The following is a 23,443-nucleotide window of genomic DNA, read 5'->3' on the forward strand; positions in this document are numbered from 1 at the left end:
AAATTTTATTTCCACAAAACTCACTCTGGATATTTCAAATCACAAAAAGTCAGCCAATCTAAAATATTACAGCAAATTCACCTTCAACATAATGCAGTGAATATTTATTTGAATAAACATGTCTAACAATTATAATTATGACATCACTATTAGTTTATGTACAAATATAACTCAATTTTATCAATGGATTAGTAAATCTGTAGATGGCGCATCTGGTTGAGCGATCGCTCGATGTCGCAGAAGTCCGCGGTTCGAATCCCCGCCACGACGCAATTCTTTTTATAAAAGTGAATCGATGTGTGGAAGGAAATTTTATAAAAATTGAGTAAATAATGAATTTCTGTTTAAAAATGAAACCTACTTACCATTATTACGTCAGCAGTGATTGCGCGAAGTGAGATAGCCGCCAAGACCAGCATGAACTTGCAACTGCTATAAATTAAAATTTAGGTTAAAAATCAAATTTCTGTGCAAAGTTCAAGTTGACACAAACATGACAAGATATAAAGAATACCGAGCCATGAAGCTGGTCAAGGGCGAGTTGAATTTCTTGTTCCTCGCTCGAATTTGCGTCTCTTCCATCTCCGAAGCAATTAACCATGATCAGATATTTTTCAATTTTAGTGAAAAATTCTGGTCCTGGAATGTCTTTGATTTTGTTGCCACCGATGTCCAACACTTTTACCTGCAGATGAAATGTTTGTAAACTACAACCTGGTGTATTGGTGAAGCTAATATATTACTACATACTAGTTAATATTACCATTAATTGGTTAATAACTAACCAGCACCACGTGGTCAGATTTAGGCCTAGCCTACTGGTCCAACACAAATTCTTGGTTTTTGAATTAAATAGAAATAATTTTGAGCCACCAATTAAAACCGGTATCGAGTATTAGTTGTAGAAACAAATCCTGATAATAAGTTCGCAAAAATATTTTCAGTTTTAATAAAATTAGAACTTTTCAGTTGACCCAAAAATTAACCTGTACATGCCAGGCTAAAACTGATCCAACAAAATTTTGTCATTTTTTTATTAAAAAGAAGGAATTTTAAGCGACCAAGTTTATCGCAGATTCCACATTCCTTGTAGATTCAATTAATCACTAAACCGTCGCAAAATTATTCTGCAATTTTATATAAATTAGCACAAAATATCCGACCTACACTGCCCATTAATCTCAACAAACTGCCTTGAAAAATATCTTCGTACTAGCCATTATGACGTCATAAGCACAAATGTAAACAATTTATTATGACGTCATATGCTGTTCTAAGCAAACGATAAAAAGTTGAATAAATCGTCAAACCTTTCCAGGCATCTCAGAGATCGCCGAAATTAATCTTTCCACATCATCAGGGGAGAAGCAACTTTCCAGATCAAGCTTCTTTAACTCTTTTTGTTGTTTTCTTAAAACGTCACAAAAGATCGCGGCTTCCGATGATGACAATTTCAATGGATCCAGATTCATCTCTGTTGGAAAGCGCTGTGACGCCATATTGAAGAGTTCCATGTCGCTGGATTCGTTTAATTCGCATAAAAGCGAAATATATCTGCGTGGGTTGTCGTCACCTAAACAAACATAATAGTTAATTATTTACCGGTTGTAGTTCGCCGCGTTATAGAAATAAATTTAAGACGGAAATTTTTCATGTTTAAGCTACAAAGTCAAGTTGAAAGCGAAAACTTACTTTTCTTTAAATTATCTGTTTGGGACGAATTAAAAAAAGAAGCAGGCATTTTAAACTGAAGATAAACTTAATACAACAACCAGAATTGATCTAAATGACATGTGGCTTATTTAGCCGGCAAATATTTTTACCAGAATTACCGGCAGCCTACTAAGCTAGGCTCTGTACACTAGCACTGGCAATATGTTTGCAATAGACATGTTAATTACAAAACTTACTTTTACTTGGCCTAGCAGGCTGCTGTACTAATCTACCAGTGATTATGTGGAAATATTTCCCGGCTAAATAGGCTACATGTCATTTCAATTAAGTTTCACAAAATATTATCACACAAATATTTTCACAGCATCACCAGTCTGCCAGCAGCCTTACTGTACTAGGCCAAGTAAAAATAAGTTTTGAAATTCAACATAAATGTGTGTTCTGTTGCACATAATGCATGTCTATGGCAAAAATACATAACATGCACATGCAGTTTATTCATTTATTTGCAGATTTAGGACAAAGTCGGAAAATAAACTTACCTGACCAATCTCCCCACTGCAGTTTCTCAAAATGTACCAGCTGTGACTTTAGTGCTTCTATCCAAATCCTCCTCTTCTCAGCAACATCTGGAAATAAAATGTTATCAAGCTTAATACTGACAGGTGACAAATATAGTCTAGGCCTATACAAAATAGCTTGCAAGTAACTGTAGGCTAGAATGCAGTGAAATGTACTAAATAAAACTATTGCCAATTTTTTTGCATATAAGCCTACTTGCTGATTTGCTAAATTTGCGTTTTTTTAACTGACTGGATGCCATTTACTGAAGTTGCATTTTTGATTTACCAAACTGGGCGAATGGCTGCTCACAAAACAGACAACTATTTTATCTTTTTGCTGCTGATTACTAACGTTCTAAAACAATATTTTGATACAAATTTGATAAAGTGTAGTTTCCGAAATAGGCACAGTATATATAATGTTGAAAACAAAAAATTGGTTGTAGTAATATTTTAAGACTGCATGTTAAGAGCAGTTGCTAGAGGATCTTTTATTTTATAACGGTTATGTATTACAATTACAATGCATTGTTTTAAATAATATGCAAACTGTGCATGACACCGTTTTATTATAAAGTACATGGATCACGAGCAGTCAGAGGTGGGCACTCAGTACGTAGAAAGTACCATTGGTAACGGTACTTGGCAATAAAGGTTCCAACGGTTCCGGTATTTGGTACTATTTCAAAAAAGTAGTCCGGTACTTTGCCAGTACTGGGTACCAAACTACTGGATCATGTTACAAGTGCAACTTTTGCTGATATTATGGCCCCGCTAAAGGTTACTTCAGGTCAAAAACAATGTGAACTCACTCTATGCGACTTTATTAGACATTTGTAGATTAAGAAAGAGCAAAAAACACTAAAATTGAAATCAAGTTTCACTCAAAATAAAATTTTAAAAAACAAACTTCTGAAAACCTTGAAGTAATCATTTTAGAAGTACCAAGCACTGGGACAAACTTAAATTTCTAGAAAAAAGTAATTCAGTACAGGGATTCTGTACTGTTCTCTAAAAGTACCGATGGTATCGGTACTGAATAAAGTACCGCAATAAAATAATTTGGTACTATAGTACTGCTCACCTCTGAGAACTGTACTAAGTCTTGCTCAATAACCGATGTTTGATTGGTGGGGAATCATCTCTGAGGTCGTGTAAAAACTATCTTCTAATATCATATTAGCAAAGAGAAATGAGCGAAATTATTACACTGCATGTTAATGCAGTACACTTCGCTTATTATGACTGTCTTTGGACCAAACCATTTTGGTTACAATATCGGAATAGTCATAATAACCAAAGCTGCAAGCCTGATACAGTGCCATACACCAAGCAGTATCGACACAGTCAGAAACAAATTGACTAAACTTTCTAAAATCTCATACATTTTTTACATGGTGCGAAAGAAAACTCACATGGCACAGTCATTCCTGTCTCATTGCATAGTTGACAAAGAAACATTGGGGGAATAAAATTGAAAAAGTGGTCGTAATACTCAAACACAGGTCATAGTAAACAGAGACATTTGTATGGCAAAGTTTGGCACTATATCAACATGGTCATATAAAGCGGGTGGTCATATTAAACCGACTTTATTGCATATAAATGTGTAGCACACCATATGGTGGCTATCATTTTTTTACATGAGTTGGTAGGGGCGGCCAGTGTAAAATAACACAAGTGTTAGCCTAAACCATATTTCAGCTATATTATTTTCTGTTGGCCGAGACACTAAACAGAAACAGGTTTTGCTTGCTTTCGTAGTAGTGCTGTAATTGATTTTGTAATAATAAGGAGAGGAGTACTGAATCAGTTTATGAGTATCAAAACCAAATTTTTGAAAAAACAATCGAAACATTGCGACCAAGCCATGTATTATAGTATTGTAAACGTTTGTATTATACAGATGAATGTAACAGTGCTTTTGCTCCAAATTAGTTTATTCTAATTTTCTGCTAGTATGTTTAGTTGTGATTTTCAGTGTCAAAATACTTGTATATAGCAAAATGGCAATATAAATGATTTCCTGCTGTGACACAAAAACTTGTAAATTAGTATTTAATTTGCAATGCTTTTTCTCTATTTTATATTTAATGAAATTTATATTCTTAGAATGACAACTCATTCGCAAAACAGCCACTGAAGTATTCTTCCACAACCTGCACTCAACCTCAGAGACATGCGCAACAAACACGATGTCTATCTTAAGTGGCAACCAATCCACAAACATCACATGCATTTGTTTGACGTGAAGACCACCTGGTGCTGCTAGAAAAATGCTTATCAAACTGCAACAGACCTGAGTGAACTGTGTGTCAAACCAAAACCGATGAAAATCAATGAAAAGCCTTATTTAAGTACCGGCTTTTCACAGCAGTTACAATGCTGAAACTGATCAATAGTCAACCCAAAAGTCAACCCCTGACTCTTACTCCAGTAACAACTACAGACTATCAGCAGTGATCCCATGATTTTGCAATGGACATTGTTTATATTACTGTAAAAATGTTCATCATTACCCTTTAAAACAGAGTAAACATTGTATACTTGGCAGTATTTGCCACAATGAGACACTGACAAAAGAAACATTTCATACTACAAGTATATGTATATTTATTGTCAGTGCTGGTCTTAGGCCATTGCCAGTGATTTAAACAACTTGGGCTCCATGCCCCTTAGTACCAAAACAAAAATAGCATTTCTTTGTGCAAATGACAGTGTTGTTAATTTGTTCTCGAAGTGTTATTGTCAATGTTATTATTTAACTTTCTCGAAAGAGAATGTGAACTTGGTGAAAACATATCACAAAGCAAAGCTTTGATGAGAGCTGATTTGCAAAGAGTTTATATTTGGTTAACGTTGATATGAATATTATTCCATTAAGTTATTTAAAGTTAAGTTATATTATTCCATTAAGTTATTGGCAAAAAAATGCCCACCATCAGTTCTTGCATTGGGTTCGTGCTTAGTAAGACCTGTCCTGTATACTGCACAGCACAAAAATGACATTTATGGACTGACTGTGTTGAATGACGTGGATATGACAATGCACAAATTACAGTTAGTGCCACGGCACTTACAAACAATGTGCGAAAATAAATGTACTCAATATTGAGCTTTATGCCACCCAAATAGATATGTGTAAATCTATTCATTCAAGTAATGTAGAAAATGTATCAATGTTTGTGTAGCAATTGTAATACAGTAAAAGCTCATGAACTTGATTTCATTTGCATGAAAATTCAAACAATTTAAGGCAACTTAAATTAATAAAATGCATGTAAACTACTAATAGTAACTGAAGTGTACTTTTGTTTCCCCAGAGCATAGTTAGCACTAATTATCTCAACACCTAAAGTTGTCTAACTCAATGCCTTTTCAACTCAAGATATGTTTTTAACTTTAGCGTATCACATTTAAGAACTTCAGCTGAAGGTTATTCTCAAAATATGCAACAACAAATGGAAATAACTGTTATGTGAGCAATTTAAGAAACTAAACTAAGTGAGACAAAAGCAGTTGTAGAGCTCCACAGGCTAGTGTACAAAGCCAAGCATATAAGACTTAAACAGATATAGCAGTAGCACAGCAACAAACATGGGTGCTACATCTAATAACATCATCATGCTGTGTAATAGGCTACTTCTATCAATTCTTACTTTTATCTGATAAAATTTATCACATCTATAATTTACAAAAAAGAGTCTTTGTAAAAGATGATGAATGAATGCAACTATTATACCCCAGTCATGTGTTTATGGTTATTTGCAGCCAATTTTACCAGCCTATTATAACTGGAAATAGGTTGATTGGTCCTTATACTTTGTGCTAATAGGTTAACCACTTTTCGATGTTATTATTATGCAATTGTGTTTAAGTTCTTGGACCTAAGACAACAATGTCCATAAAAAATATGGGCAGAGCTTTCACATTGGAACATTTCTGAAAGCAGTAACCTAGGAAATTTAGCTTGAACGTCATAACATCTATTATATGCAACTTTTGCAGTTTGTTAACCAGTATAGTGTGCTAAAATATACAGTAGCTTAAAATGTGGGCAAAGACAAAGCAAAAATGATTAAAAAGGATTTTAATTGTAGCTCTGAAGTTGCAACTGATATGAAAGTATATTTGCCGGTAGCCTATACATAGGCTAACCACACAAACTACTCAGAAATCTATTCATATTTCGTTTTACATCCTACCGGATTCTTCACTATGTTTCTCATACACTGAAACATGCCCTAATCTTCGGCAACTTTTCTTGGAATATTACTAAGTTTTAGTCAGACATAAAACGTAAGTTTTTTACACATATGCTTATTACCGGTACCTTACCACAAGTTTCGGCTTTAGCATTATCCTTGTCCTGTGGTGATGACGGGATTATTCAGACGCCATGTAACCTCCATTAACCCATTAACAGTGATAGTGCCCATCTTAACTTCGCAACGTTTACTTTTAGAGTATAACTAAAATTTTAAACAGTTGTGCAAGTGGCAGTTACAGTTAACTTCATCAATTGCAAGTCTGGATCAGTTTGATACAAAATGACAACAATGAATCGATCACGTGACTTTGTTGTTATTTTGATTATTTTCATCGTAACCATTAGAGACGATGTTTCCATCAAACCTTTGGATGTTTTAATAAATCCTTTGCTATGTGCTTCGTAGTACTGTGGGATTGATTTACAATGAAAATTAAATTATTAAAATGAGCACTTATTTTGTATTCGACGCCAATTGAAATAAAATTTTATTCTTTGTCATTATATTATTGTGATACACGTTTCAGCCTTCCTTTTTAGCCTTCGAGGCCACATTTGCCCGTTTTATTTGTGGTAATTATCGTCGTAATTGTTTATGTCTTTGCGACCACCTACGTCGAAACAATTTTTCGTCCTTCATATTTAAGGCCTAAAATAAAATGAAAAACATGTGATTGAAGGGATACGTTATTGTAGTGTTTTTGTGGAATTAGAAGTTACGGGGATGTCAATTCAATGAACATCATATTGACAAATCTTGTCAAGTTGGAGCGAGCGCAATAGTATCATGACCCTTGCGGCGAAATACTTCATCACCGAGAGATACGAACGATACGATTGGGCGCTGGTACTTTTGAAAACTGTACCAAATTTCTTTGCAAATACTGTAACAAGAACAGAATGGTACAAACCGGATACAGAGGATGTCTTCTTATATGCCTGCTGTTCTGTAGACCTAGGTGAAAGTAAGGCTGATGACTGATGTTCAGGAGATGATATCGTCTCCTCTGCTGGCTCCTGTGTAAGTGAAATCTGCTCCTCTACCTGGTCATCTTGTCTAAAAATGTCATAATCGCTTTTTTCTCTTTCTTGCCTAGTATGAGATCGCTTATAGAACAACAAAAACGTTTTTAACTTCACCTGTTGAAAGGAAGTGAGGACAAGCACGAGCGTTCTGGTTGATCGTGCCCATTTGCAGCAATACTGCTGATGCTGGAATCTGAAGAAAAGTTGATATTTTACAATTTTCATGTTTGAATAAGCTTAATAGTAAATCATAACTTAAAATGCACATAACTACTATCCTGATAATACCTTTCATCATATCTATGAGCAGACCGCAAACAAATCTCCTAATAACAGACCACTTCTCGTCGGAAAATAGCTCGTTTGAAACAAGGTGCTTAAACTTATCCATGGGCAGCTCATTAACGATAAACTTTGCGGTGAAAAACTCCTGATACAGCTGGTGGGCGAAGTAATACTTCACGTGGCCATCAAACACGCGGCTGACTGCCGCAAAATGGGCGTAAATGCCGACGACGATATCTTGTATCTCGTCTGGTTTAAGACCAACTGCTCTAAGGTCGTTTCGTGTGATGATAACTGAAGACCTCATTGTGGTTTTGTAGGCCAATTCACTGAGCTGCAACATAAAACAAATAATAATATGATCTTGTTCATTCTCACTATTTTAGGCAAACAGAAACATGTTCAGTTCTCTCACCTGCTTTACTAGTAAAGTGATGTCTTGGTGTTTTGCATGCTCACTGCATCTGAGGTTCTCCAAAACTGTGGCAAAAACCCTCGTAGTGGTGATGATTTTTCCAATTTTTGTTGTAGGAGCCAAACCTGCTGCTATAACTAACTGAAGCAACAGCGGGTTGAAACAAAGTGCAAAAACAATTTTAGCATTTCGGGAAAGATCATTCCAAAGCTGGTCGGCAGAAGCACCAGCATAAAAATAAAACAGTTCCTTCATACCTTCTAGGGGCAGATCACCAAGTAAGATTGTATAGTCTGGACGTAGTGGAGCAGGAAGCCTGGTGACACTGTGGGGCCTGGAGGTGAAAACGAGCTTAATGTCTGGAAGGAATTGTTTATTGCAAAGATTGGCTAAAAGTATCGGTACACTTTCTGGAGTATCATAGTTCACTTTCGGTACTTTGTCTTTAAATGACCACTCCGCCTGATCCAGACCATCAAAGAGTAGAAGACAACTTTTCTGATTTTCTTTGATCCACTCCCATGCATCCTCTCGAGTGCTGTCGTCTAAATCCGGATAAATGTTATCCATAATTAGCTTCCGGAAACTGACCTCTTTGCCAACAGGCATCTCCATAAATTTATAATAAAGACATGTGTATTCTTCTGTTTTGGCTAATCTTTTGGATAAAGTCGTCTTTCCGGATCCAGGGTAACCTATAAATGCTGTAAAGCGATTGTTGGACTTCAACAATTCTTCAAATTCAATATCCTCATCCCGCTTAAGTGTATCAGGTTCACCAGTTGAAGCGGCATAAGTTTCATGTTCTGGAACTGCCTGTCCTTGGAAATAAGATACCTTAGTGTACTTTGGATGGACAATTGGAATATCTGCTACTGAGACGTCGATTCCAGCTTGGAGACGGATGTCATCTTCACGGCGTTTATTTTGCTCTTGCAAAACTTTTCCAATAGCTTCCTCTCGCTTTCCGAGTTTTCGGTGGTCTGATAAGAATACAGACCTTTAAAGCATGAATATTAAAAAAGGGAACTGCATAAGGTTATATATATATTTATAAATCGGAACAGTTGCAGAACGCACATGTTGTTTTCCTCAGCAACTACGGCATATAAAACAAACATTAATGTTACATCAAATACATCATTGTATAAACTAACCTGCTTTATTTGTCTCCAAACATTTGGTGAATTGCTGTTGCTCATTGGGATGATCTATGGAACAGGTTAAAAAGAGTTATGAATCGTTGAAAGGAAAAATGTCCTTAGGAATCATTTTGGTTTTGGTTCCAAACCCAAATAAATACAAGCAATAACAGTGCCAAAATGCAAAAGCCTTGACTAAAACTTTAAATCGTTTTTTAATCGTTGCTATGCACAACTGCAATCTATTATAAAACGATAGTATGATAATAAGTGCGGCAGTTTGCATTTAACTAAAATTTAGTTTAGAAAAAAAAGGCGTAATGAGAAATCGAACACGCAATAATTACAAAACGTGGCAGCAGTTTTGTAAAATTCCAATTATTAATATTCCTGGAAGTATAAAAGCAGATAAAAGCATAAAAACTAACAGCAAATGAAATAAAATGAACTAATAACCAATAATAATAACTTCAGTTAATTTTTTAATAATAAAATGTTGTGAAAATTCCTATTTTAAATTATAAGTTTAATTACCTATTTCTTGGATAAGTTTGTCAAAGTTACCCTCAAATGATTCTTTGCTAAAATCGTAGTAGAGTTTTCCCGACACCAAAAGAGCTTTTGATAAAAATTGTAAAAATAAAAATGTTATCTGTGGTGAAAGCTGGCGAAAAAAACAATTCAGTAAAGAATATCAAAAGGTAAAAATAGAAAAAAACATTAACATAACTTACATAAATGATTAGTTAAGGCAAGGGCAGAATATATAGCACTTTTTAAGTTAACATTGATTTATCACCACAAGCTTTTGTATACTTGAGTTTGCGTTTTCTGGTGTAACAATTATGATTATTATTGAAAATAACAATAGTAAATTTAATGTTACCATTCAAACCTTAAGCAACATCCCATTTTATGACGTAGAAATCAATTTAAAAAAGTCAACGAGTTAAAAGCATAAAAATGCGTTGAAAACAACCAAGCACAAATCAAAAGTATAATAAAAATATATACCTGTCCAGCCTTCCATTTTATAATTGTCTTGGGTGATAATGGGTATTATACGTTTTCTCTTGTCAGCGGCAAGTTTGCCTTCCCTTTTGCAGTTTTCACTGAGTTTATAATTTTCGGACAGAAACATGAGGACCAAGTAAGCGTTGTCAACAGCTTCATACATTTTGTCATAAATGTCTCCTCTCATCTCGTTTTTATCAATCCACACTTTGTAACCAGCGGCAGAGAGTTCATCGGATATCTGCAAAAGTGCGAAAAATTTAAACTAGATTGTTAAGTTAAGTTTGTGAGTTGCTAATTTGCAACTCTTCTGCTTTCGTAATCTTTATAAAACCAACAAACGGTTTCGGTTATTAGCAATTTGCAAAATAACTCTAAGGCGAAAACGGAACAGCGCACTTTATAACATCCACGTCATTTAAGTAATATTTTTGCTGATATTTAGGATATGTTTATGAAATAAAACTTTCTTCTTGACCCTAGCACAAATATTTAAGTTGAGAGTGATTTTTTGATAATTGATTCTATTAATATTTCGTGTATTTCGTTAAAACATGTACACTGAGATCATAAAATATATTTACAAACCTTATAAGCGAGATCCTTTGAATCATTCCAGTTATAGCTGATCATTATATGCTGGTTGCCTTTGTTGTTATCCTGGTGTTGATTGGCTCCAAGTCCACAAGGTGAATTTGTTGCTTGCGGATTATTAGTTTCTGAAATAAGATGTAACATTTAAGCAAAGATGCAATGCTCTTGCGCCGCTGTTGGAGAAGAGAAGCACGAAGCACTTAGTTAGAGGGTGACACATGTAAAATAGTTCAGGAACTGATTAGCTTTTAACTCGCACGCAATATATGAGTTGAAGCATCTCTCAATAATCACAACAAAGAACTTTGCAATCACTGAAAACTAACTCCAGCCAAATTGTATGATATCACACACATTTCCACCGACATGGCTTGATTTTGCACGATATCTGATAATCAAACATTATTGAGATATAATTATACCTATGAATTATGTTGAATACAATGTTTTGTAGCAGAAATAAATAATTTTGAACCAAATTTAACGTTTGAAAGTGTGCTTTAGTCACCAGGTGAAGATAAAATGTCTTTAGATTTTTCTAACGTAAACTAATCTTTTTTCTAGGTTATTCTTAACTTTTTTTTAATTTCATGTAAAACTTTTTTTCCTGTTTACAGTATTTAAAAAAAGCAGATTCACACAAGACTTTAGCAGACTTTGACCTGAATGAGATTATGAAGTCTACTTATAGGTTTAACTCGAGTAACATTTTTAAACCGATGTATAAATAAAACTTTAAAAAGGTGCAATGTTGAACACTTCCAAAACATACCTGCAGATGAGGTCGTTGGTAGACTGGCAACTGAGGGGCTGGTACTTGGTACTTCAGTTTGGGAAGTTGATGCTGAAATTGGTAGTTTAGGTTGCGTCAAACCTGTTTGATCTAAGATATGAACACATTATATAAAGCATGAAGCTTTAGTTGCAAGCAAAAAATAATAACTTGCAAATAAAAGTTTATATAAAATTAAACCGCTGATTTTAGCATCTTCATGAAAATTTGCAAATATACCAAATGTTGTCAAGATGGAAAATTACAAGCCAAAACGAACTTAGCACACAATAATGATGACTGTAATAATGGTATAGGTGCCTCAGATCATTTAGCAAATTGCTTCTTATACAATGTTTGTGAGTGGTGTATGGGGTATTATTAATCAACAACCACGTTGCATTCATACGCTTGAAAGTTATGCCCCACAACCCCACAAATAGAATTAACAGATGTGTAAAATCCAATCATGTCCCAAACAAGAGCAAGGACTTTTAAATTTAGTTAATAAATAAGCAAACATAATTAAGTTAACTTACATAATACACCACTCGTGTTCCTTTCTGCACGACATATTGTTGGTTGTTTGGAAACGTTTCCAGAAGCTGCGATACAACAGAGATTAAAAGTGTTTAAATTAAAATCACTGAAACCAGTTTACTGAAAATAGAAATAAGCACAATGAATGTTAGCAAAAGTAAAATAAATACAAAAACATTAAACTGTGTTTTTAAGATAATATTTAATTTTATATTATTGCATTTTCTAAAAACAAAAGTGATATATTTGAATATGATACAAACAGAAATTAAACGTATTGAATATACACGTTGTATTTCGGATTTTAATTAACTGTAGGATTTGTAACTTATTTAAACAAAACATGATTAATACAAACAATATTCACTGCTTTTTGTCTATTATCTAATCATTACTTGTAGAAGGTATCTCAGTGTTCAAAGCATTGGATTGATTGGTCACTTCTGAGATGTCTGTGTGGCGCTCAACATGTGGATTTGCTTCGATCGTTTGCTTTGGATGGGTCACATCAGATGGATCTAGAGATGACCACGTGAACGATTTGTGTAAAATAGAATGAGGGAACAAGAGCACGTGGTAAGCAGGTGCACGTAATTGTACAAACAAGAGCAAGGGCTTTTGATTTTAGTTAATAAATAAGCAAACGTCCATAAGTTAATTTACCTAATACCCGGCTCGTGTTCGTTCATGCACGAAAGTGCGCCGTGTTCCAAAAGTAGAAATTAATGAATGTATTCACAAATCAAGCAAATACAGAGACATTAAACTTTACTATACTTCGAAGGTAGTTTGTTATTGCACAGTATTACATTTCTTGAAGACAAAAGCGATATTATTAGAGAAGCGATTTCAATTAGCTTTGAACAAACGTTAGCACATCTATTACACCTTGTGGTTGGGTGTTTAATTGGGGAGGATCAAAGGGATTATTTGCCGAATCCTGCTGCTCAATGCTTGGTTTAGATCTTTTTGCAGAATCTATAAAACATCTTTTAAACTCAAGGAGAGAAAAACAATGTGATACCATAATGAAAGACAAGAAGAATTTTACAAGGAAAAATTGCACGGTATTATAATGTTTACCTAAAGGATTTGTTTGTTTCACTTTAACTCGTGTTGGTGTTATATTTTTAGAATCCCTGATGTCCATTTGACTGAATTCTCTGTTGTCTTGGTATTGCCTTTCATCGCGGAGATTAAATTGAGGAGCATAATTAATCGTGACTGGCCCTGCGTAACGCAATTAAAAGCAAAGACAGTCATTTGTAAAAAAACGCAGTAAAATTATCAAAAAAATCATATTAGAAAAAATACAAATAGTAAATAGACTCTATCCTTAATATTTAACAACAATTGTGTGCCTACGTATTCAGCAAATCAGTTTTAATAAAACTTACCAATTCTTCTTTCAGCCATTTTGCTTGCAAGCTCAATCAATCCTGGATCGATTCTACTTAAAGCACTCTGAGAAGCTTCAGCATTTTCCATTGTTTGCAAGACTTGATTTCCTGCATCTGCAGGCCCTGGATTTAAAGCAAAGGAAAAACAAAAAAAGAATTCTTTTTTCATCAAATTTAAAGGCAAACGTCAAAAGGTTCCTATTACTAATTACAGCAAAGACAAAGACTTAACCTTTTTAATCTCAGATTACTCACCATGAGGCATCCCAGCTTGCATTGCAACAGCACGTGATGTTTCAGGTTGTTCATCACTTTCACCTGATGAGCTCTCTTCGTTGTTATCAGGTTGTACAAGTTGAGGTTTATCTTCGGTCAATATTTGCTCTTCTGACTTCGACATGCTTCAACGTTGCAGTAATTATCTTAGCTTATGTTATATACACCTAGTCAAAATTGTTGATGACGTCAACTTGAAATTTAAACTTTGTTAATATAACGATTAGTTTTCCAGTCTATAACTCTATATAGTTTTATTTTAGCATTTTATTTTAGTATTTTTTGCATTTTATGTTTCAGTATTTTATTTTTAGTATTTTTAGTATTTTAATAGTTTATATATATATGTGATGATTATATGTGCTGCTGCTGCCAGCACGAACACGTCTGTGCGTTGCCGACGAATTTGAGTTCCTTAGCAGGCTTGTTTATGCCGAAGTTGCTGAGTAGCCTTGTTTCTTCCGGAATTGCGGAGAAATCTTGTAACCTTCGAGGTTCCCGGAGCAGTGTCAATGCCACCAAAGTATAAATCCGAAGTAACCTCGTTGCCGCTGAAGAAAAGTTCTAATCTCGTTTTGGTCAAAGTTCCGAACTATCCTCCCGAGTTAAGTTCCAGTCTCGCTTCTTCCTAAGTCCTGGATCAGTCTCCTTGGCACCTGAGTTGATTTTCAGGGCAGTCGTGTTTCTGCCGAAGTCCTTGAGCAACCTCGTCACCACCAAAGTCCTCGAAGCAGAATCGTTCACGCCGGATTTCTCAGACCAGCGTCGTTGCCGTCGGGTTAAGTTTCGAAGCAGTCTTTTTTCCGTCCGAGTTGCCGGAGAAGCCTCGTTGTTGACGGAGTTCCCGAAACAGTCTCGCTGACACCAGTGTTAAATTTTAGAGCAGTTTCTTTGCCGATGGAGTCACCGAAGCTGTTTTGTGGCTGCCGGAGTTCCTGGAACGGCCTAGTTAACGTCTGTGTTAAATTCCGGAGAAATATCGCTTCCACCAAACTTCCCGGAGTAGACTTCCATCCGCCAGAGTTAAATTCTAGAGCACTCTCGTTTCCGACGACTTTCCAGAGCTGTCTTTTTTCTGCCGAAATTCCTAGAACAGCGTCGTGTCCGCGTTTCCGTTTCCGTCTTTTTCCGAGTAAAGTTCCAGAGTTTTCCAGACTGCTCCAAGCACTTTAATCTTGTTGACGCGGGACGAAATTTTGAAGCTGTTTTGTTGGCACTACACACCTGCTGCCGGTACTACAAGGAACTGCTCCAGCATCACTGAGAAGGAACTGTGCTACGAACAAGACAGCTTATCAGCCATGGGCTAATGAAGAACACAACATCTGCACAACCTTGTTCCAGATGCTTGGTCCTCAATGTCTGAGTTCATGCCACCCCTTTCTATTGCTATTCGGCAAGACACTACAAAAGAGACAAGACACTGATTACACCCTGACCACAAAATATTTGAGTCCTGCAAGAAAAATTTGGCCCAGAGCCACCGCCCCACCTAGTTCATCCGAAACCACCCTAGAACAGAAGTGACCGTTTTGGCGCAAACATGCAGCGCTGGGAGCTAAAATCATCAGCAGCATGCGAGTGTGGAGCAGGGTCCCAGACCGCTGACCATATACTATTTGACCGTGGGATCATTCACCCTCCCAAAACTGCGCAAAGCTTCACAGTTTTGGACCAGGGGATGAAGAGCTGGCTTCAACATCTGGCCGAGTACATTTGATGAGCTTATACTCATACGTAAAAATTTGCCACAAAAGTTAATTTCAGGACCAGTTTCGTTTCCGCTGGAGTTGTGCTTCGGAACAGTCTTGTTGTAGACAGAGCTGAATTCCGGTGCAGTTTGTTTCAATTTTTTTTTCGCCGACGATCTTGGACTAGGGTCTTCGCCGCCTAATCTTAACGCCTGAGTAGCTTTGATGCCACCAAGACATTGACGTAGAGGCGGAAATGTAGGACTGAGCTGCAACCAAGCTAGAACCACGTCCAGAATTAAGATTTTTTAATTGACCAGTGTAATTAACTTGGCTGTGGATTGTAAAACTGTAACCGCGAGATGGCTCCCCTGCCTAAAAAATATATGTCTGTCGATGAATACCTTTTTAAAGGCTCAGCGAATGCTGCGCTGTAATTGTGACGTATGTTATTACCGTGTCCTTCAGTTTTGTTATTGCACTGACTTAGTTGAGTTGTATCACGGCTGTAAGTACCCACGAATTAAAACTTGTATTAAAGTCATAAGACGACAGGGTGAATAGGCTACGTACAGGGACAAAGTTACGGGTTCATTTGATGAACAGATACTCAAACGCAAGGAGAAGAAGTTACCAACAGAGTTGAGTTCCTGAGCAAAACTTTAGGAGGTGTCTTGTTGCCACTGGAGTTCCAGTGTCGCCTCCTTGACACCGGAGTTCCAGAGCCGTCTTTTTGTCGCCGGACTTCCCGAACCGTCTCGATTCCGCCGGTGGTTCCAAGCCGCCTTGTTGCCGCAGGAGTTTCGGAGCGATCTCGCTGCGGCCGGAGTTTCAATGCCACCTCTTTGCCGCCGGAGTTCAAGAGCCGTCTCGTTGTCGCCAGAGTCCCAAAGCCGTTTCGTTTTTTTCCGAATATCCGGAGCGATCTCGTTGCTGCCGGTGTTGGCAGAACAGACTCTTTGCCACCGGAGTTATGAAAGCTATGAGACTGGATATTGTGCGACACGGTTTCGTGGTAACTAGTTAGACACGACCGTATTGGTGATTTGAGAAAATCAACTAAAAGTGGCAATTTTGCACTGAAAATGGGAAAGTGTCCTAGGTAAGAAAAGCCAAGAGCGCCGAGCTTGTTTGCTTACGTTGATATATGGTGGGTTATCTCCTGGATACTTTATTGCGTTCTGGCACCGTATTACGCTGAGCAAACAACGCTTGCTGATAACTCAGCGATATAACTTACACTTTTCAATGCTTTTATGTTCAGTAAAAATAAGATATAAATTTTATCTTTCTAGTTAATACCACATCATATTTAGCAATCAATGCATTTAAACTCTCATTTACTTTAAGTGAATTGAAAGTCATCTCTGCATTTCAATCACCGCTAGATGGGGAGATGGAGCAATGACTCAAACTATTGAGTTTGTCAGCCAAGCCCGTCAAAGTAGCAACATAGCCTGGTGTTCGTAGAAACCGTGAGTTTTGTGACTAATCTTTTATCGTGCGTTTGTTGCTGTTCCTGGATGCCATCGGTCATAATTTGAGATAAAAAATCGAAGGCAAAGACAAGAGTATCAATGAACTTCGATTCAACACGCATCCTAGGCTACCAGCAGCGTTGAGCTTTCCCACGAGCTGCGATCAGATTAAGTCCAACCTGTCCAATTGCCCCATTACAGTGCGCGAGATTTTGTTTAAATGATAAAAGCGCTCGGCGATAGTTGTTATTTCAAGAAAATATAAATTGAAAACAAGAAATGGTTGAATCTTATTGTTGCTGGTGTTTTCGCAGACGTTTGACATCCACGATCAATCAATCATATGCATGTTAAAACGAGTACTGGGTACTTTGCCAAATCGTATAGCTTTGTGGGCATGTTAGATGGTTTTCGAATCTTTCCAGGTTTTGTTTGATGTGTCACGTTCCAGAGCTTTGATCTGTGCGCTGTATCCAAGAGTTCACCTTCACACGCCGCCGTGTATTTTACTTTGACCGCATAATCGCCACAAGCAGGTCTCCCGTTACACTGCTGATCCTGCCAACGATGCAAGTAATATTGTCATCATGCCGAGCTTTTGCCAACCATGCAAGCTCTTATTTTCTACCCACAATGCAATGCTGCAGGCAAGCTGCTACACGACCAAGGACTGCATCACACGGCATCTGAATCGATTATTTTTAGTTCATAGATTTATGGCGATTGTGTTAACTCGAAAGGTTACTAGATCAATGGATCGATGCCGAAAGCATCTCGACAGGAAACACAGGACAGAGACGGCAATAGTCTGGTCGGAGACACTGACACACGCGCAACTGCGTTCGCTGCCAGAGCTCCCAACTCATGACAGTGCTGAGTGCTTCGACAAGTTATTGCGTCTAATTACACAGAGCTTCGAGGAGCGCACAGACAACACAGACATGTTAACATCAGCTTTATCGTTCGTTGACTTAAAACCTTCCCAGCTTATGCGGTGATATTTGTGCGTCATCGGTGAAAAAACCTCACACCTACATCTGAGGGAAAGGTTAAAGCTCGATTTACTAAAAAGTTGACGTCGCACTTTTCAACCCGTCAATTAGGAACCTTCGCGAACACGGTGGCAGGCCGATGTCATTTTGATTGGTTGATTGATTGGTCGATGACATTTTGGCGATCGATTCAACAATCCACGAAGCATATGCTCGAACATATCACATTGACAATGAACCACGCGCGACATCGCCAGCGCATTCAGAAGATAATTTCGTCACCAGCCACACTGATTTCACTGATTCTATATTCACAGTAATTCGTGTTATGGAGACCACGCAGCAAAGTGTGGTAATAGCTCCAACAATTACCAAGTTAAAGAAATAATTACAGAGGGCGAAGTAATCAAAATTAGTCGGAAAATGAATGACTCGCACAATCGAGGCCGAGGCCGAGGAAACTACAACTCGCAGTGGACATCAGTGTAGCAGAAGACCGGGGTAGAGTAGCCGCAAAAACAGAGCATCAGGCGACGAGAATGAATTTTGCTATCACGCCAGTTTCGGTGCAAACGCGCGCAAATGTGAGAGAACGTGCAAACACGGGTCCAATTTGTCAGAGCAGGGAAACTAACAGGGTTGTTATCGAAAGCATCACGTGACATCCACAAACCGACTCGTGATAACTCTCTGTTGACTTTTTACGATGCCACGTCATCATATTCGCCCTGTGATTGACAGCGGTGGTGCTCTTAGCATAGTTAAGGTAGACCATACAACGCCGAAGCGCAAACCGTCAGCTCTCAAGTTGCCGCAAACGAGACAGAAATTTCTACTTTTTCTTAAACAGTATTTAGATGTCCATCTTGGCTTCCCAATTTAATTCTGTTGCAGTGGATGGTCAGACGGCGATTTTGAGCATATGATGTCCTGACTTATTTTCAATTAGTCCTTTAACCAACACAGCGAAACCTGTGCTATTGGGTCCAACACACGGCAATTTACGCGAAGGGAACGCAAGTCCCAATTTTACACATTTCTTGGTTGGAACTGAACCGCCCGGATAAACATCAAAGATGTTAACTGAGTTTCCGGCATTGACAACTTGTCTGCAGAAGATTCCCGATGACGTAATACCCTGCACAGTGCATCGCATTATGTATTCAGGCGAGCTGTTTACGTGTAACCTAAAGTCAGTATCACCAGAAAGACGAAAATTAATCGACCAAGAAGTAAAAAACTGCTTGACGATGATATCACTTGATATGATATCGTACGTGATATGATACGATATGACATATATGATACGATATGACATCGTTAATGAAAAACAGAACTTATTGTTTTTGCAATGATATATTTGTTCTTTAAACAAATGTATTCTCACGCTTAATTCACAATTGCCAGTCTATACATGCGCATATAATTCGAATGGCAAGAAATTGTTTTCCACTCTTGATATAACAAGAGCTCATTACAATTGATAGCATAGAACCTAGAGGCAGAATCAAAACCGCCTTTTCTATACAAACGGCAAATCATCTATGCTTGTGCAAATATTTGCTTTGGCTCGGAAAATAATCCACGAACGTTAAAATTGCTGATGAGTAAATTGCTTGAAATATTCGAGTGATTTTGAACGTTTGAATGTGCTAAACTACAACGGTTTATCACTTAAATTGAACGAATGCTGACAGATGTAGGCAAAGTCAAAATTAACCTTCCTTGGATATTTGATAAACCGGGACGGTATCAAACCATCAGATCTATAACATGGGTTTAAGACGTCACTTTGACGCTTTTACGTTTTAGCGCAAACTCTGAATGGACAAGGCACGCGCTAAAGGCTTTTGAGGTCGGTATTTCACTCGATGTTTTAAATTTATCTTGTCACGTAACATAGGGACATTGCCAAACAGACTGTACTTTGTCCACTATATGGTGAATTACAAATAATAATCACCGCCCAACAGTGACGTCATTGGGTCTACAAAGCTTTTTATTACATTTTAACGAAACATCTCTATACTGCCTATAGGAGCCCGATCTGTGGTATTCATGGTGTTCGGTACATTCATGGGCAACTTAACCTAGGCGCCCTACGTCATGTCATGGCGACAACCTTCATTGCGATAATGGCGGCTCGTTTTTTTCGATTTAATAATTGTGCTAATGTCGGACGCTTGCCTTGTTTGCGTTCGACACCGAGCACCAACTTAACGGCGCGATACTCGAGTTTCTAAACAGAAAAAAGGCGACCAACTGCTACAACTCGTCAGTGAACTAACGAACAGCATCGGTCGCCAGTTGACAAAATTATTCGGCGTCTTTTTCTTTTTGAACAATCTCGCCCACGGTGGCACTGACAGCGTCACTCGGTAAACCCGCTTACGGTACGTGATTGAACGACGCTATTTTTCACGCTGCAAGTGACGCAATATGCGCGATATTCCCTTCGTTAGAATATAAAGTGATATATGTGTTCACGCTCGCTTGTAGTGTGTGACCCTTACAGCAGCAAAAAGACAATTGAACAAACACTTCATTGCGTCTTCGTACACGAAGGCATAAATATCTCTGATAACTCTCAGACCGAGCACAATTTTTTATTCAAAATCGTCGACAAACACATGTTTCACGAAATGTATTTACTGACACGAGGATACTTTAACGTCGGCAAACTCTACCCTCACGCTACTAGTGCAAAGGTTTAAACAGCCTAAAGAGTGCACTGGACAGTTCCAACAGACTCCAAACACTGGAAGTTCGTTCAGCGACTTAGACACATTATTAGGCAACCTGTCTAAAAACAAACATTAACATCGATAACCATCGATAACCAAGAAATTAAAACAATGTTATATGGTAGGTTGACAGTTACAGCGCCAGAAACGACGCAATGCACCACTCGCTTGGTGACGATCGCGCAACATGCGTTCTAACGCCTAAAGCCGCACTGGTAAACAACATAACCAAGAAATAAAAACGGTACTGAGTGAGTGTACTGAGTAGTATGGTATCAAGCTGTAGCTGATAGGTTACGCCCTGAATAAAAATCTCTAAGCGTTGTTACTGTGAGTTGACCCGGAGACCGGTAAGGCAGCTCAGCTATTAATGTGGCAGGTTAATTAATTAATAGAGATAAAGTCCAAGTATGAAAAAATGCGATATAATTGTGTCACAAACCCATACAATGAATATAAAAACATAAATTGTTAAAATGACTGCTATAACAACATAAGATATGACATCCCCAAAGTACATTAATAACATTTTTTATAAATGTTTGCTACTCTTGTGAATGACTCGAGATCCAAGAGATGCAAGTTTTTGTGTCGAGAATTTTCCGGTTCGTGAAACCAGGTTTAAGTTTATGTTGAACAGCGACACCCTTGGCCGTGAGTGACTTTATACAGCAAAGTATTGTAAGTATTGTCACGCTACTGCCACCAGCCGGTTGTTTTAAAGCCGCATTTATTTACTCCACTCAGATACCGACGAACCCCGAAAATACGTTCAACGATTATATTTTCTAAAGACGCCAAACCAAGTGACAAAAATAGACAAGAACGAACATTAAAAGGTACTTATTGGTGAGAGGCCTCCCATGAATGTTAAACTATGTGAGCAGCAGCACATTTTATACTTTGGGTACATTCCACGATGAAATGGTGACATAATTTTGAACAGAATACACTGCGCACCGGAAAATCTTGTTTTGTTATTCATTGTAAAAGAGTTAAAAGTACCGTGAAATGATGAACAAGCAACACTTCCTGATAAATCGACACAGTATTTAAACATAAAGGAAATATTTTATCATTAAACCTGAGATTTCAAACAATGGCTGCTGATAAGGGCGAGCGATATCACGTGAGTGTTTGTGTAACAGAAGTTGATTTAATTCGGATCTAGCGCAGGTAGCACTCGATGATTGTATTACGTCAGAAATTTTTATCAATTATGAAATGCTAAAGTGCGCAAATAAGCGGATGCATTTTGTAAAGACAAAATTAAAACAACTAACTGAAAGGTCCAAGAAAGGACAGCGCTTCACCAAAATATTTCTTGTTAACTCAGCACGTATTTTTCAATTTAGCCATTTTTATAAAAGTGAACAGCAAATTACGGAGCAATTGCATGCAATAGAATAGAAGTTTTCACGAGGCCGCTATAACACACCGATGTTGCTCTTATTTTGAAGTGAAACCAAAGATTCAATGTCGTTTAAAGTTTTCTCAGCTTCTGACATGTTGCTCCACCACGTCTGCTGTGATCAAGCGCGGGCGAACAATCTATGTCATTTATGTTTCCATGAACGGAAACCGCTAGACGAAGGGACGGAGCAACGATGTGTCACGGCATATTTTTATACACCTGTGTTTAGAACGTGTACATTTTATACTGTATCACCCAATTTGTAAGACACGTGTTCACGGTGTGAGTTGTTACCTTTACCAGACCCACTGCATTTTAGTTGTACTCCATTTGTAAGTCATTTACTTATGGCGCACAATGCTCATTTGCTCCACTCTTATGGGTTAGTTTTAGTCCAATGCGTTGACGTCGAGGTCTCTTTTATTTATATTGCTCCTGTAAATGTCAAATTCAACCAATAAAATCGTTCAACATTATTTCTTCGAAAGTCAATTCCGGAAACGCGAATCATAGACATCAAAAACATCAACTGAGTAAGGTCGTGGAGTGAAGTGAAATAATGTGTCTATTGTCGTTGTAGAACTTAGTAGCTTTTGAAATACTAACAATACAAACATCGAGTGCTACCTGCGCTAGACCCTAAATAGATCAACTTCTGTTACGCAAACACTCACGTGATATCGCTCGCCCTTATCAGCAGCCATTGTTTCAAATGGAAATTTTAATGAGCAAAGTTCATTTTTCCGTAAATAAGCGGATAAGTTAAAGTGCACTAAGTTGAAGCTTGATCTCACAAACTTGTTTTGCAAAATAGGGAAAGTGGGACATCTAACGATCATCATTGTTAATTAGTCAAACACCAGATTCTTTGAACGTTTTTCAGGTTTCACCATTATTGCATTGTGACACAACAAAATTACTAATTCTGACTTTAACAATAACATTTGAGCGCTTAAAAGAAATCACCAAGGAATTGAAAGCCATACCTCGATGCATGCAGATAAATTGAGTTTACCACCGCAGTCTATTGGAACCTCCAAGTATTAAAAGCAAGTGATTCGACTTGAACTTGCACAAAAACTACAACTTGGTATCAGCCACGAGCGATGTGAAGTCATCAGTAAATTTTATTTTATATGTATATATATATACG

The 23,443-nt window shown here is 37.5% G+C and overlaps 1 protein-coding gene across 1 annotated transcript; it reads right to left on the reverse strand.

The window, feature by feature from the left end:
• Nucleotides 1–2,097: 2,097 nt before the first annotated feature.
• On the reverse strand, nucleotides 2,098–14,169 carry LOC143451788 (uncharacterized). The gene is made up of 17 exons (XM_076952523.1): nucleotides 13,951–14,169; nucleotides 13,693–13,818; nucleotides 13,379–13,525; nucleotides 13,184–13,273; nucleotides 12,691–12,813; nucleotides 12,295–12,360; nucleotides 11,756–11,866; nucleotides 10,978–11,108; nucleotides 10,390–10,630; nucleotides 9,910–9,993; nucleotides 9,391–9,444; nucleotides 8,234–9,216; nucleotides 7,822–8,152; nucleotides 7,648–7,726; nucleotides 7,419–7,564; nucleotides 2,217–2,303; nucleotides 2,098–2,135 (listed from the first exon to the last, which is right to left on the reverse strand). Exons 1-17 carry the CDS (start codon nucleotides 14,093–14,095, stop codon nucleotides 2,098–2,100), a joined length of 2,982 nt encoding a protein of 993 aa, XP_076808638.1. The 5' UTR covers nucleotides 14,096–14,169.
• Nucleotides 14,170–23,443: the final 9,274 nt, after the last annotated feature.

The sequence above is a fragment of the Clavelina lepadiformis genome, chromosome 4, assembly GCF_947623445.1.
Source record: "Clavelina lepadiformis chromosome 4, kaClaLepa1.1, whole genome shotgun sequence".
NCBI classification, from domain to species: Eukaryota; Metazoa; Chordata; class Ascidiacea; order Aplousobranchia; family Clavelinidae; genus Clavelina; species Clavelina lepadiformis.